We start from the raw sequence: 14,178 nt of genomic DNA, 5'->3' as shown, positions 1-14,178 counted from the left end.
AATGGTTAACATTTTACTTATTTTGCTTTACATTATCTTTTTTTTCTATCAAGACTGCAGCAAATCTCCCGCCCTTCCATGTTGCCTTCGCTAACAGAACGAACAGCGAAGGGAAACAAGATGAAATAGATACAGTTCTCCAATAACACTTCTCTAACACTTCCCAGGTGAGAGAGAGAGAGAGAGAGAGAGAGAGAGAGAGAGAGAGAGAGAGAGAAATATGTAGTTACGCCATCTCCCTCTCTCTCTTTCTTCACTCAGTGCTCTTCTCGCAATGCTAAGGTAAATTTTTTCAGTTAGAACCTCACACACACACACACACACACACACACACACACACACACACACACACACACACACACACACCTGTCTCCTATCCATTCACTATTCACGTGCTGCAGGTCACGTGTCAGCGATCAATACGGGACGTTGATGAGGGAGAGAGGGGGAAAGGCGGAAAAAAATATGAGAAGGGAGGGAGGAAAAAAAAAGAAAAATAAGCCACTGATGGTAAATGCCGAGGTTAGAGAGAGAGAGAGAGAGAGAGAGAGAGAGAGAGAGAGAGAGAGAGAGAGAGAGAGAGAACCGAGTAAAGTAATATAAGAAGAAAGAAGAGAGATAAGAAGGGAAGGGGGAAGATGAGAGGGGAAGAGAAGTGAGAGAAAGTGAGGGGAAGGGAGACGATAAGGGGAAAAATAACAGGAGAGCGAAGCAGGAAAAAAATAATGGATGAATGGGTGAGGAGAAAGAGAGAAACTGGAGAGAAGAGAGACACTTTGAGAGAAAGGGAGAAGAAAAGGAGAGGGGAGGAAGAGAAAGAACCTTGGGAGGGCTGGGTGAAGTAGAATTAAAGAGAGGGAGAGAGGAGAAAAGAGGAGAGAAGAGGCGGCGCGGGAGAGGAAAAGAGGGAGATAATAGGAGGAAGAAAAAACAAAGAGGCAAGAGGGATTTAGATGGCTAGGTGAGAGTGCAAACAAAGGGAGAGGGAGAGAGAGAGAGAGAGAGAGAGAGAGAGAGAGAGAGAGAGAGAGAGAGAGAGAGAGAGAGAGAGAGAGAGAATTAGAAAAACACCATTAATTTACAACCTTACATTATTAATAACCAACACGTCCATCCAATACACACCAAACATATTGCCTGCGAAACACTTAACACCACATCATAATTCCGAGTCTTTAATTACAACATAAGACAGACAAGAGCGGGATTGGAGAGAGGATCGGCCACGCTACCTCGTAAACTCCCGGATTAAATCTTACCGTAGGAGGCGATTAGGGGATCGTTCAAAGTCCCAAGGCTTTCACGGCTGGAGGGAGACGGAGAGACGCGATGTAGCTGCCAGGACCATCACTCGCATGCAGAAACACTACGAGTATTTTCTCAATGCGATCACTTTCGTACGTGACAGAGGTAATTAGAAAAGTTCACAAGTGTTTCCCTGGTCGATAATGTTACGTTTTGGTGAATATTCCCTTTAAAAACATCTTAAAAAATCCGCGTTACTTGTACAGCCTTTTGAAAGTATTTACCTTAGTTCTCAGTGTTTACTAACAGTTAATAATGTAGAAATATCGTTAATATGTCATTGGAACCATAAAAAATTACTATTAGAGACATACATTTAGAAAGTAATCAGTTAGAAGTGTTTCAGTATATGGTCTGTAGACAAGGGATCGTTCGGGACTCCGGGGCTGTGAGGGCTGCAGGGAGGTTGAGAGCAGCGATGGAGCACTACGGCTCAAACATTAAGAAGGATAATCCTCTCTCGGAAAGTCGTGACACTCTTATAGCGTTGCTGGTTTTAAATGTTATAGTGCAATGTTGCAGGAAGGTACAAACGCCGTTCCAATATTTTTTTTTCGAAGCCTTGGATGAAAACTTTTCTAAGAAAACAAAATTACTATATAAAATAAAAGAGAAGAAATAAAGTAAATATTAAAGATAAAAGGAAGGAAAATAAATCAAACAAAATATTCAAGTATATACAGTTGATACCAAATACGTACATACAAGCTGAACTAAATTAACAAAAAAAATGTATAAACAAACAAGAAATTGAGCGTTTCTTAAACACCAAACACACAATCTACATAAACTCGTTAATTAATTTTCCTTCCCCATTCATTCAAGTATTTAGCCTCCATTCACCGTCTTCCCTTAGCGACGGTGTCCTACTCTGCCATTCCTAACCCAGCTCTCCTGCATTACTTTCATTATTCACTCTCCAAATGCTCCAAGCGTCTTTCCTTCACTTGTACGAGTATTTGCCTTTATAAATGTTGTGTTTACTGATCCGTGTTACTCCATTTACTTCTTTACTCAGAGGAAAAAAACACTCACTTATTCATTCAATTATGCACCATTCAGTTACTAATTTGCTTTGCACTGGCCGCCTCATCCATGACTAAGACTTGCATTATCTAACGCTACTTTCATTGAGGATACCCCCTAAAAAAAAAAAAAAAAATGCGTAAAAATGCCTTATATTAAAAAAATAGAAGTATTTTTTATTGTCTTGTAACGAAAAAAAAGGAAAAAATAGAGGCTGTATAAAGAAATACCGTTTTGTTCCTCGCTTCTTTAACGATACTCTTTAAAAGGATAGAAATTAATAATCAAGATCATGTTCTACAATTAACCACTTTACTACCTTGACACGTCTTCATATTCATTCTGCTTACTATTTGGCGATTTTATACAGCTTCAGAAACTCATGCGGAGATTAAAAATAGTGAAGACTCTTTCTCATCTCCATAAATCCTTCCTAATGTAAATGAAATCGTCTAATCACACCTAAAACTCATGGTAAAAATACGTCCCAGTAGTGAAGGAGTTACTTGTGTTCATTTCAATTTCTTTGCATCCCTTCACCAATAACATTAGATCAACCAAAAACTTTTACTGCTTAACTAAAAACGACCGCTTTGTAATTTTGTTCTATCCTATTGACTGTATCTTTAAGGACACACATTATGAGGCAAGTTTTCACTTTAATTTATTGATGGTCTAGAATTACTCAAACTTTTTTTCTGTCATCACTAGAACAATAAAACAAAGCAAAACCCCAAAAAAGTAACCGTTTTAAGTAATTCATACAAGAGGATCGGAACATTTCACTTTCAATAAGCCAAATAAAATAGACAAATAAAAATAACACGTATAAGCTTCTTAGAGAGAGAGAGAGAGAAAGAGAGAGAGAGCAGAGTACCACATCAAAAAAGAATACTTCTAATCCAATTATCAGCTCTCTATATCAAACAAAAAACAGGTGCGGGGATTCTGGAGGAGGAAAGACAAACAGAAAAAGGAAAACTTGATTCTGACACTCGGGCATCTCTCAAAAAAACAGATTACGAACACAATAACAAATCTAACACGAATTGAATACATTATCACAACTCGAAGAACAAAAAACAGCCAGAAAGCGCAGAGCAAGCATTAAACCTCTCACAATCTAGCTACTCAGAGCCATCAAAAACCACCACCGTACACCTGATGATGGTGTTTTACTGTCTGTGGCACTGCTAGTAAGTGATACTCTCATTACAACTACAGTGTCAGCAGAACTTACTAATACGAATTTCACTAGTGTTAGAACCATTACTATGACGACAGCTGCTCTACCTGTGGCTACTGAAACTAACACAAACCAGTGTAACTTAATCAAGATAATCAGAGCTATCAAGAACCACCACTGTACGCGCCTTCATATCTATCAAAACAGTTGTAATTAAAAAAAACAATTAAAGAGCTTGTAGAAACTAAAGGCAATAAAAAAGCTAGAAAGTACAAAATAATAGTAAATCATACCCCTAAACACTATTATTCCTATACACAACTTCCATCATTGCATATACACCATCATTCACTATACAAACCACCCACAATGCATACCTCATAAGCACTTTCGTTTCCTATACATCACCATCTTTAGCAAGTTCACATTCATTTTTTTTTTTTATTTAAACAATGTGGCTTTCACGGGAATTTATGGGCTAAGGGGGACACTTTTGTGGTACCTCCTATCTCAAAGCCCACCTACTAGGAACCGTTGACCCGAGTGAGGAAGCCCAACCTACACTCGGACCGTGGACAGGATTCGAACCCGTGCGCTTGGAGACCCTCGGCCCCCCAAGCACGCATGGTTCCACTGTACCACGGCGGACCTATTTAGCCAGTTATCATAAGGAAGCAAGCACGGGCCTTCACGCAACGGGCCGCCCTTTCACCTCACTATCGCACGGAGCATTCACGTCAAGAAGCGCTGTGTTGATATTGATCTGCACGACACACCACCAACACTGAGCGCCGCCAGACAATCACATCATATCATACGGGGCTTCCTCTCTCTCTCTCTCTCTCTCTCTCTCTCTCTCTCTCTCTCTCTCTCTCTGTCCAGTTTTTTTCGTTGGATCTTCCAGTCTTTCACGTGTTCTTCAGATTTTTTTTCAGCTTCTTTTGTCTCTCCCTCTCTTTTTATCCCACGCTTTCCAATTTTTACTTCTATTTTTTTATGAATTTCTATTTTTTTTACCTCCTTACAACTTCAACGGCTTTCTTTTCTTCTTCATGGCTTTTTTTCACCTTATCTTGCCCTCGCCCCCTCCTCTCCTCTCTCTCTCTCTCTCTCTCTCTCTCAATGGTGGTATTCGTGTCAGCTTATTCTCTCGCACTTAATAAACTTGCCGCCAAATCTTTAGTCTATGAAATTCCCAGTCACCAATAATCTCCCTGCCAATCACTGCCTTCCAATATCGAGGCACATTATCTCTCCTTACTCCGCCAAGCCTCGCCAAGTCTGCCCAAGTCTAGCTCAGTCTTCCCATTCTCTCCTCACGTTTTCTGTAGCGTGTGGGTTGTCTGCTCCTGCTTCTTTCTACTTTTTTTTTTTTTAATGTTGTTTTGTTGTCACTTTCTTGTTGTGGTTTCTCTCTCTCTCTCTCTCTCTCTCTCTTTTTCTATTTTCTTGCATTGTTCTCCTTTTTCCCTTGTTTTACTGTCTTCCTTTTCTATTTTTTTTTTCTATTTTTTTCTTCCTCTTCCTTCTATTCTTATCGTTCTTCCTCCTCTTCTTCCCTATAGTCTTGCTTCCCTGGTCTGTTTTCTTCCTTAGAGATAGTTTTTTGTTTAATTGTGTTTCCTCTATTGCACTCTATTTTTTCCCTACATTCTTATCTCGTCTTTTTCCCGACACGTGATCTTAGTCTCTCACCTTTCCATTACCTTTCGTCTATTTTTTCCCCTTTTTTTTCCACCAAGTCATGTTTTGTTTGCCTTTTGAGATCTCGTTTCTTTTAAGTCCGATTTTTTTTTTTTTTCCATTGCACAATCCAGTTTCCTCTAGTCTAGCCTTTCTCTGCCCTTTACTTTCCCCCACAAGCTCTCTCTCTCTCTCTCTCTCTCTCTCTCTGGTTTTCATTTCCTATTACGCATTTTCACCTGGTCGTTAGTTTTTTTTCCAGTTTTTCCTCATCACTTTTATTATCTATTAGACACTTTCACCTCTTCATTATCTATTGCACATTCTTCATTATCTATTACACAATTTCACCTTCTCGTCACTCTTCATTATCTATTAAACACTTCAACCTGGTCGTTAGTTTTTTTCTAGTTTTTCTATTCATCATCTTCATTATCTGCTATTGTTCTTCACTGAGATCTTTTTCTAAGTCTCCTTTTTTTTCATCTTGCATTTTTTTTTTTCAATGTATAGCTTAGAAATTTGTATCCAGTTTTGGTTTCCTATTTTTTTCCTTTTCTTAGTAACTTTTCATTCAATTTCGTTTTTTCCAGTTGTGTTTTTCTCATTTTTTTTCTCTCTCATAGGTAACTTGTTTTTAATTTTTTGCCTCTTCTGATTTTTTTGCAGCAATTTCTTTTCCTTTTTCTCTCTCTCTCTCTCTCTCTCTCTCTCTCTCTCTCTCTCTCGTCGCTTATCTTTTTCGTCATTTTATACAGTCCTAATTTACTTTCTTCAGTTCTCCCTTCAAAGTCGCTTTTCGACCTTTTTGAATTTCCTTTTCCTGGAATTTCGCTCCTTTTTTTTTGTTCCTTCTTTTTCTTTCTGGCGTTCCAGGTTTATTTATTTTTTATATATAAGATCTGGTTTCTTTTTGCTGTTACTTTTTTTTTGTCATCTTTTTTTCAATAACAATCCAGTTTCCTTTCTCTCATTCTGTTTCCAAAGTGACTAAAATTTCTTACCTTTTCTCTCCCTCCTTTCTTTTCTTATCAGTTGTATTTTTTCTTCCTAATCCTGACTTGTTTCTCTTTCTTTCCTTGGAGTTTCTTTTCTGGAATTACGCTGACATCTTTCTTTTTTATTCTATGTTTATCAAGTAAGTTTTCTTCATTGATGTCTGGTCTTCTACCTCCTCTTTTTTTTATACTTTGAGTAATTTTTTGTGTGAATTTACATTTTCTCTTTCTGTTCTGGTTATCAGCTTTTTTTCTCTCTGTTTGGGGAATTGAAATGTCTTGCTTATTTTTCTGGTTGCTTTTTATTCCGCCATGTTCCCGTTTTTTTTTTTTTTCACTGGAATTCTATTTTTTTGTTAGTCCATTTTTTTCCTTTTTTATATTTTCTTTACGTGGGTTTTATTTATTTTTCTTCCTTTCTTTTCTCTATGCAGTTTTTTTCCCCTGGAATTCTAGTTTTTCTTAGTCCTTTTCTTTTTTTCTTTTTTTTTCCTTACGTGGATTTTAGTTCTAGCGTTCTTTATTTCTTTTTTTTCAATACAATTTCACTTTCCTACTTTTCTTTTCTTCTCCAATTCAATTTTCCCTTCTCAGTATTTTTCTGCTATTCACTTGTATTTAGTTTTCAAATTTCTGCATTACTGTTCTTCACTGAATCACTACAATTTCCCCCCAATAGTATCTAGTCATTTCCTATTACGATTCTCGTCACATTTCCAGTCTCCACAGAATTCTAAATTAATTTTCAGCCATTACAATTGTATGTAGAATATTCAACGTTCTGTTTTTCAGCATTAAGAGCAGCATTTGTCACTTTCCACACCGAGAACAGCAGTATTTCAGTCTAAGATTCAAAGCATGTCTCCACTTTCCATGTTTTAAGCATTATCAAGCATAATATCCTTTTAACACTTAAAATGACACACATCGTAAAAAATTACTATTGAAATTTGCACATTGCTATTCTCCATGCTTTGTTAAGTCTACGTAAGCATCCAGCAACATTTCACCATTAGGAAAATTATTACTAGCGTCTGAAATATTTACATAACACTTAATTATTGATAAATCCATCCATTTTCTATCTGAGATTAAAGACCTAGGCAAATTTTGACTTTCTTTACTTTTAGTTGAAATACATTGCACTATTATTTAACATCTATTTATTACAAGTCCAATTTTCATTCGGGAATACATAAAATCTGTATAAAAAACACATATAATCTTTAACAACGACAGCAACAACAGCAATAACTTCACACCAGCAGCAAAGTATAGCACTGTATCCATAACGTGCTGACACTCCAGTATACTACACATATCCATAGCGTGTTTAACCCCAGCCCCTCCACCACCACCACTATCACCACCAGCCTCCCCAGCACTCCCTAACCCTGCCCCGTGATACTGACAGCACTAACATCATAAGCAGCACTCGCCCTCCCACGCCGGCCCGGAGGCTCACGTCAAAATTAACTCCCCACCAAAACTATATTTTATCTCCCACACCCTAGACTCTTCAATTTGCCATCGATCATATTACACACGCCGCACTGCTGCTCCCTTTCCGGCAAATACCTCAGCGGTGGGGAAAAATTACTATCAAAACCTAGCGCACTTTTCACGAGGCGGGCGTATTAAGTGCGTGTGTTGTGGTGGTAGTGGTGGTGGTGGTGAAGTGGTGTGTCCTGTCTAGACGAGGGTGGCTAACGGCTAATCTTAAGGTTGATAAAAATTTTCCTCCTTGTTTCGTAGTAGTAGTAGTAGCAGTAGTAGTAGTAGTAGTAGTAGTAGTAGTAGTAGTAGTAGTAGTAGTAGTAGTAGTAGTAGTAGTAGTAGTAGTAGTAGTTGAAAATGAAAGATATATGAAGAAGAAAGCAAGAAGAACAAGATAAAAAAGGAGAGTGAGAAAGGACAGACAGAAGCAGAGCAACAAAAACAGTGAGGGAAAAGTAACAAGGACAGGAAGAGAGTAAACAAAAGTATGCATTACTACACACACGTACCTCCCAGCTGTGTAATGAAGTGTGGTGGTGTGGTGGTGTGCAGTGTACGCTTTGCATGTTCCTGTGTAGTTTGTTGGCTAAATTCATACCGTGCGTGTATGACTAATACGTTTGAGTTTGACGTATATGTGTGTATTTATGAGATAATGTATAGGTGTACGTGTGTGTGTGTGTGTGTGTGTGTGTGTGTGTGTGTGTGTGTGTGTGTGTGTGTGTGTGTGTGTGTGTGTGTGTGTTAGCAGTCTTTGCATAAAATGATTAATTTCAGATTCACTCAGCACAAATCAGGACTTATCTTCTCATCTTTTCTTCTTCTCTCTTCCTCTGTCTTTCTTTCCCATTCTCACTCTTACCCACACTTTCTTCTCCTCTTCGTTAACTTCATTTTCACTTCTTTCCCTTCAACTCGCACACGTAACTTTCCTTCCTTCAACACTGCACTTTTTGCCCACCACACCACACCACACCTTCCTCTTTCCGTCCCTCCATCCCCAAACCCAACACCTTTTTCCACATTTCCTTTCACACCCGCAAAGTTTATCCCAGGTAGGAAGAGGGAAAAAAAGTAGCGGCAGCATTCTTCACAAAGTTTGCACCTCGTAACGCCGCGGTCATTTCCCTGTCACGGTCGCTAATGGCAAGGAACAACCTTCTGTTAAGCTCCAACACACGGTAACTGGCGATCATACGTTGTACTTTCGCAGCGTGAGGCGCCTCTTGCTCCCCTCAGCGAGAGAGTGAGGGAGGCAATGCACGTTACACTGGTAGTACTATAGTCTGCTAACACACACACACACACACTGGGGCGTAAGAACAGAGATAGTGAGATACGTTAATGATTATGAGGGATATTAGTTTTACAAGTTATGTCTTTACTTGTATGTAGGAAAGCGGTTACCATGTATTCTTTCTCTCCTGGGAAATTGCTTGGAAAAATGCTTATAACAGGTTAGAAGCAGTTTTTTCTAAGGGTTAAATACTCACAACAACACTGTTATTATAATAGTATAGCCTGCTAAACACACACACACACACACACACACACACACACACACACACACACACACAAAAAAAAAGTGACAGCACATGAACGAACAAGAGCGCAATCTCCTTGAGAAGTAATCGTCCTTACTCTTATATTAAAAAGCTGCTTGCCACCTTTTTCTCTCTTTCTATTTCTTGCTACCTTTTATCTCTATTTCTTCATCAAGTCAGCCCGATAATTCAGCGCACTCTGCGAACACTCACACGGAACTACCTGCAGACAAAGCATTGGCTGAAATAAATTGCTTTTAAAATCATACCCCATTTTTTCTATGGGTTAATTATTGACACTGGAACTAACTTATGAATACAATGAACAGTATTTTGTGTTTAAAAATACCTTGTTACAATATTACACCGTGTTTTCTTTTGACTCAGGTTACCCCTTGAAATTATGCCACCTTTCTATGGGTTAACTATCGAGGCTAAGTTGCTTAAATGTATACCAGTCTCAGCATTCTCGTCTGTAAGAATATTTTGTTACGTTTCCAATATTTGATTCATTACACCGTGTATCCATTAAACTAGATAACCATGAAATTATTATAGCATTTTCCTACTCTAGGGCCGCAAACTCTGGAACTCCGATCCTGTATCTGTCTTTCCGCCTTCCAATAATGATGAGTTCTTTCAAAAGGGAATTTTCACGACACTTATCCTGCAATTTTTTATAACCGTTTTCTATTCTGTTCGGGGACCGGCATCTCAGCGGGCTCTGTTTCCCTATTATATTCTTGTTGATATTTGCCGATGCCGCTCCAAGATAAAGAAAAAAAACATATCAAAATAAATAAAAATTGCATCTAAGTCAGCAAAAAATTATCTTGCTATATTTATCATATTTGATTGATTACACTATGCACTGATTGAAGTAAATAATGCAATGAAATTATGGCATCTCTCTATGGGATGACTATAGCACTGCAAGCAACTCAAATTAAAACTATCCCCGTGCTTTCGCTGTACAACCTATTTTGCTTTACTGCATTGGCAATACTTCATTCATTGCATACAGTGTGCCGGACACAAAGAGCTGATAACAAGGGTGATCGCTTAATGCCTCATGTTCTTAAATGCTTTGTTCTCTCACCGAAACTATTATCAAAGGCCACACAGATAATTGGTCGGGTTTCCGTGGGTGTTTCCCATTGAAGAAACAAGGTCGTCGTTAAACTATCGCCAAATTCATTAATAAGCGTTCAAAACCACAGTAACTTCGATTAAAGTCTATTAATTGCAAGAATAAAACGAAAGGCTTAATAATAATAAAGTTGGTTGGTCGAAAAATAATCAGCGTTGTAACCAATGTCATATGTTCAGATGAGGTGAACATTAAGTTTCCTGTGCCTGTTGTGTCACCAGGAGCGTCATCAAAGACCATACAGATCACTGGACGGTTTTCATGCGTGTGTTCCCGTTGTAGTGCAGTGTCCTCGATCATTAAATACTCGCTCTTTTCCACTACTATCTATTAACCTCTTCAGTACCAGAACGTGTTTTCATATTCATTGTGATTATAATATTGACGATTTTATACAGCTTCAGAAACATATGTTGGGGCTAGAACAGTGAAGACTATGGCCATTAATATTTTGGCCTCCATAGACCCTTCCTAATGCAAATAGAATTATCTTATCATACCCAATAGTGAAGCGGGAAGTACGTCACATAATTGAAGGGTTAAGCGTATAGACACGATGTAGGATTGCACGCACGCACGCACGCACGCACACACACACACACACACACACATTGGGAAAGCATCAGTAAGTAATCACTCACTGAATTATTACTTATCAAAAAATTGCTGGGTTTTTATTCAGTCTTGCCAAAAAGAGTCGGTTAGCATTTTTCTCCCCAAAAAACGTAACATTTTCCAGTCTGTCTAAAAAAAAAAAAAAGAATTGGAACATTTTTCAGTGCGTTAAAATAAAAAAGAAGCGCTAGCCTTTTTAGTATCCAGGATTCAAGGTTACCTCAATACCGCTTGCTTCAACAATTTCCTGGAGGTAAGAACAAGCGAAACTAAAGATTGCAACAAGAAACCGTTCCAGAAATCATTGGTACTCGCGTGTCGCAGAAACTCAACATTTCCTTCTAAGCTAGTTCTGTCATTCCAATACAGTCTGACACGCACGCTGGCCGACGCTTGAACTGACGGGACCGGGCAGTGGTGATTGTGTGACCAACTCGAGACATTGTATTTGTGTAAAAACGCTTAATGGTTGCCTTTCTTGAGTTATTTCAATATTCCACTAACTCTCACACACACACACACACACACACACACACACACATATGTACAACTAGGACAAGCTGGAAGGAAAATAAAAACGTATGTGTAAGTAAAATAATTAATGTCGATATGAAAGCAACATCTTGATAGCTGAGTGACTCCTGGTAGACTGAGACACAGCCAAGCGATTAATAACGAGGGTGACCATTGTGACGAGTGTGTGGGCGATTCAATGCTGGGAGACTGACAGACACAACACAGCGATTAATAAGTAAGACTATTGTGACAACTGAGTAACTCGCTTTGTTCAGACTGAGACAACCCTGTAAGTAAGAACGAACATGACAAGTGAATTGGCGTTAAGTGCTGAAAACCATTAAAAGATTAACAAAGCACACTACGTCTTGCCTACAGTGGTGGCACCATTACGTAACTACACCTGTCTGTCTCACTCGGGAGGTCAACTATGGTAAATCAATAAGCAACTATACATAGATATTGACCCTGATGTTACCCTAGCCAACATTTTCACCGCAGGTCACTCTTAATATGTTGCAATCATTTTTATTATAACTTATATTTACTTTTGTTTTAATTCGCTTTAATTTTTCAGTCGTAGATTCGCTACCACTGGAGGAGGAGGAAGAGGAGGAAGAGGAGGAGGAGGAGGAGATAAACTAGTGATTTACAAAATAAACGTCAAAGATTAATTAAAAACGCATCTGCTGGCAGTAAACTTTTGAAATGAACGAAAAATAGTTTTAATTGACAAATTGTTTTCAACTAACATCAAAATTTATCCAGGAAAGAAAAAAAGATTCAGTTATAAAAAGATAGATAAGCGCCAATGTATTTGCAATTATTATCCACTGAGTGGGCCGAGAGGCAGTTGCGTGTCCAGCCTGTCCCGCCAGCAGCAGCCCGAGCCGCGAGCCGCCCTGCCTTCACCTGTGCTGTACTCACCTGCCTTGGTGGCGGCGGCGAGGGCTGCGTGAGCGATGAGCAGCAGGATGTGCAGCGCGGCCCCCATCACCACAGGGGCCTGCCAGCGCTTGTGGGCAGTACTACGCGATCACAAGACACTCACAGGTGGTTGTCGCCAAACTAATGTTTGCTTGTACTAAAACTTCCATTCATGTATCAACTCTGCAACATTCTCCGCACCACTAACCTCGGTAAAAACATGGAGTACTATTTCAGTACTATCAACTGCACTGCATTGATATTTTCAAAACAACTGTAAGGGCGAAGCTACATAGTTACAAGTCTACAAGTCGTCCTATGAACTTCCTCAGCTGAGGGAAGTGGCGAGCCGCACACACAATCACCCGTCACTCGCTCAGTGCCACTGAGCGCTAACTCTCTCCCTGACCTGTTAGCGCCGCGCAGCGGACCAACGTGTCGCGCTGGACCTCAGCCATCGAGAGGCACCTAACTCACATATAACGCCACAACAATATATCTTTAAGCAGCGACACTAAACCATTGAATGTATTAGAGAACGAGGAGACCCAAGGGAAGCCTGTGTAGCGAGGGACCAGCCCGGCAGGACTCACACAGGGTCATACGCCTGGCTGTGCCGCAGAGCACAGAAGAATCATGCGTGGTGCCGATTTTCGGTTCAGGATTGCCATGCCTTATGAACCTTCAGGATTTGATATTGTTTTGTTACACAGGAAACATGCTACTTATCAATAAAGAATGAGATAATATGGAACATTAGCAAGATAATAATAGTGAATCATTATCAAGTACAGACGCGATTCTTGACTCAAGCACTGACCGAGAGGAACTTCACCTCGCTATTCTCCTCCTGTTAGTCAATTTTCACCCTCTTCTTGACGATAGCTTAACGTAAGCCCTTTGCATCAAGCTAGACTACCACCTGTTTACTGGCGATGTCTGGCGAGGCAGGGGGAGAAGGTTAAGGCAGCTGGGAGTGGTGGAAAGCAAAGGAGGACGAGGAGTAAAGTTACAGTGAGGCGAAGCTTCAAACTGCCCTTTCGATACTGCGTTCTCAATAATGCCTCACTCTGCCAGTCTCCGCATCGACCTTGAACTCCCAGACAAGAGACGCTCATGCCACTCAGTCGGGGATGTCATCACTGCATCACTGAACTCCACCCTACTTAAATACACTCGCCTCTCTCTTTTACTATTAACATTACGTACCGGGGAGGAAGCGCGCACTACTGACATTTGAATGACATAAGCGTATCACTACCAATACCTTTATGAACTCTAAAAAACATATCGCTCCATCACTATTCATTCTTTCCTAAACCCCACCATACGTACATTTCCCCTCGATTTTATCAACATTATGAACCAGGGAGGAAGCGCGCACTGCTGACATTTGAACGACATAAACATATCACTACCAATACTTTTATAAACCCCAACAAATGTATCACTGCACCACCACTCATTCCTTCCTAAACTCCGCCACACGTACATTTCCCCTCTATTTTACTATAAACATTATGAATTAATGAAGGGACCGCTAGGGGAAAAACGTCGCCGCTAGGCAGTCCCGGGGCAGCTCAAGGCAGGAATGGTTCAGCCCGCCACTCCCACGGCAAGGTGATGCGAGGCGAGGCGAGGCGAGGCGAGGCTGAGGGTGCAGTGAGTCAACAGTGAACTTCATCAGCTTTAATGACTTCCCGGGACGACACGAAGAGGCACTAGATTTTA

General features: G+C 39.9%; 1 protein-coding gene across 1 annotated transcript in view; it reads right to left on the bottom strand.

Annotated features, from left to right (window-relative positions):
- The window catches only part of LOC123517387 (nephrin-like), a 385,107-nt gene extending 372,268 nt beyond the window's left edge, over positions 1-12,839 (bottom strand). The window contains exon 1 of the mRNA XM_045277400.1: positions 12,448-12,839. Coding sequence (XP_045133335.1) covers positions 12,448-12,514 — 67 coding nt within the window. The 5' untranslated portion in view covers positions 12,515-12,839. The remainder of the gene's footprint in view (positions 1-12,447) is intronic.
- Between the last annotated feature and the right edge of the window lie 1,339 nt (positions 12,840-14,178).

The sequence above is a fragment of the Portunus trituberculatus genome, chromosome 6 (genome assembly GCF_017591435.1).
Source record: "Portunus trituberculatus isolate SZX2019 chromosome 6, ASM1759143v1, whole genome shotgun sequence".
Lineage (NCBI taxonomy): Eukaryota > Metazoa > Arthropoda > Malacostraca > Decapoda > Portunidae > Portunus > Portunus trituberculatus.
This window is presented reverse-complemented; position numbering and strand designations above follow the sequence as displayed.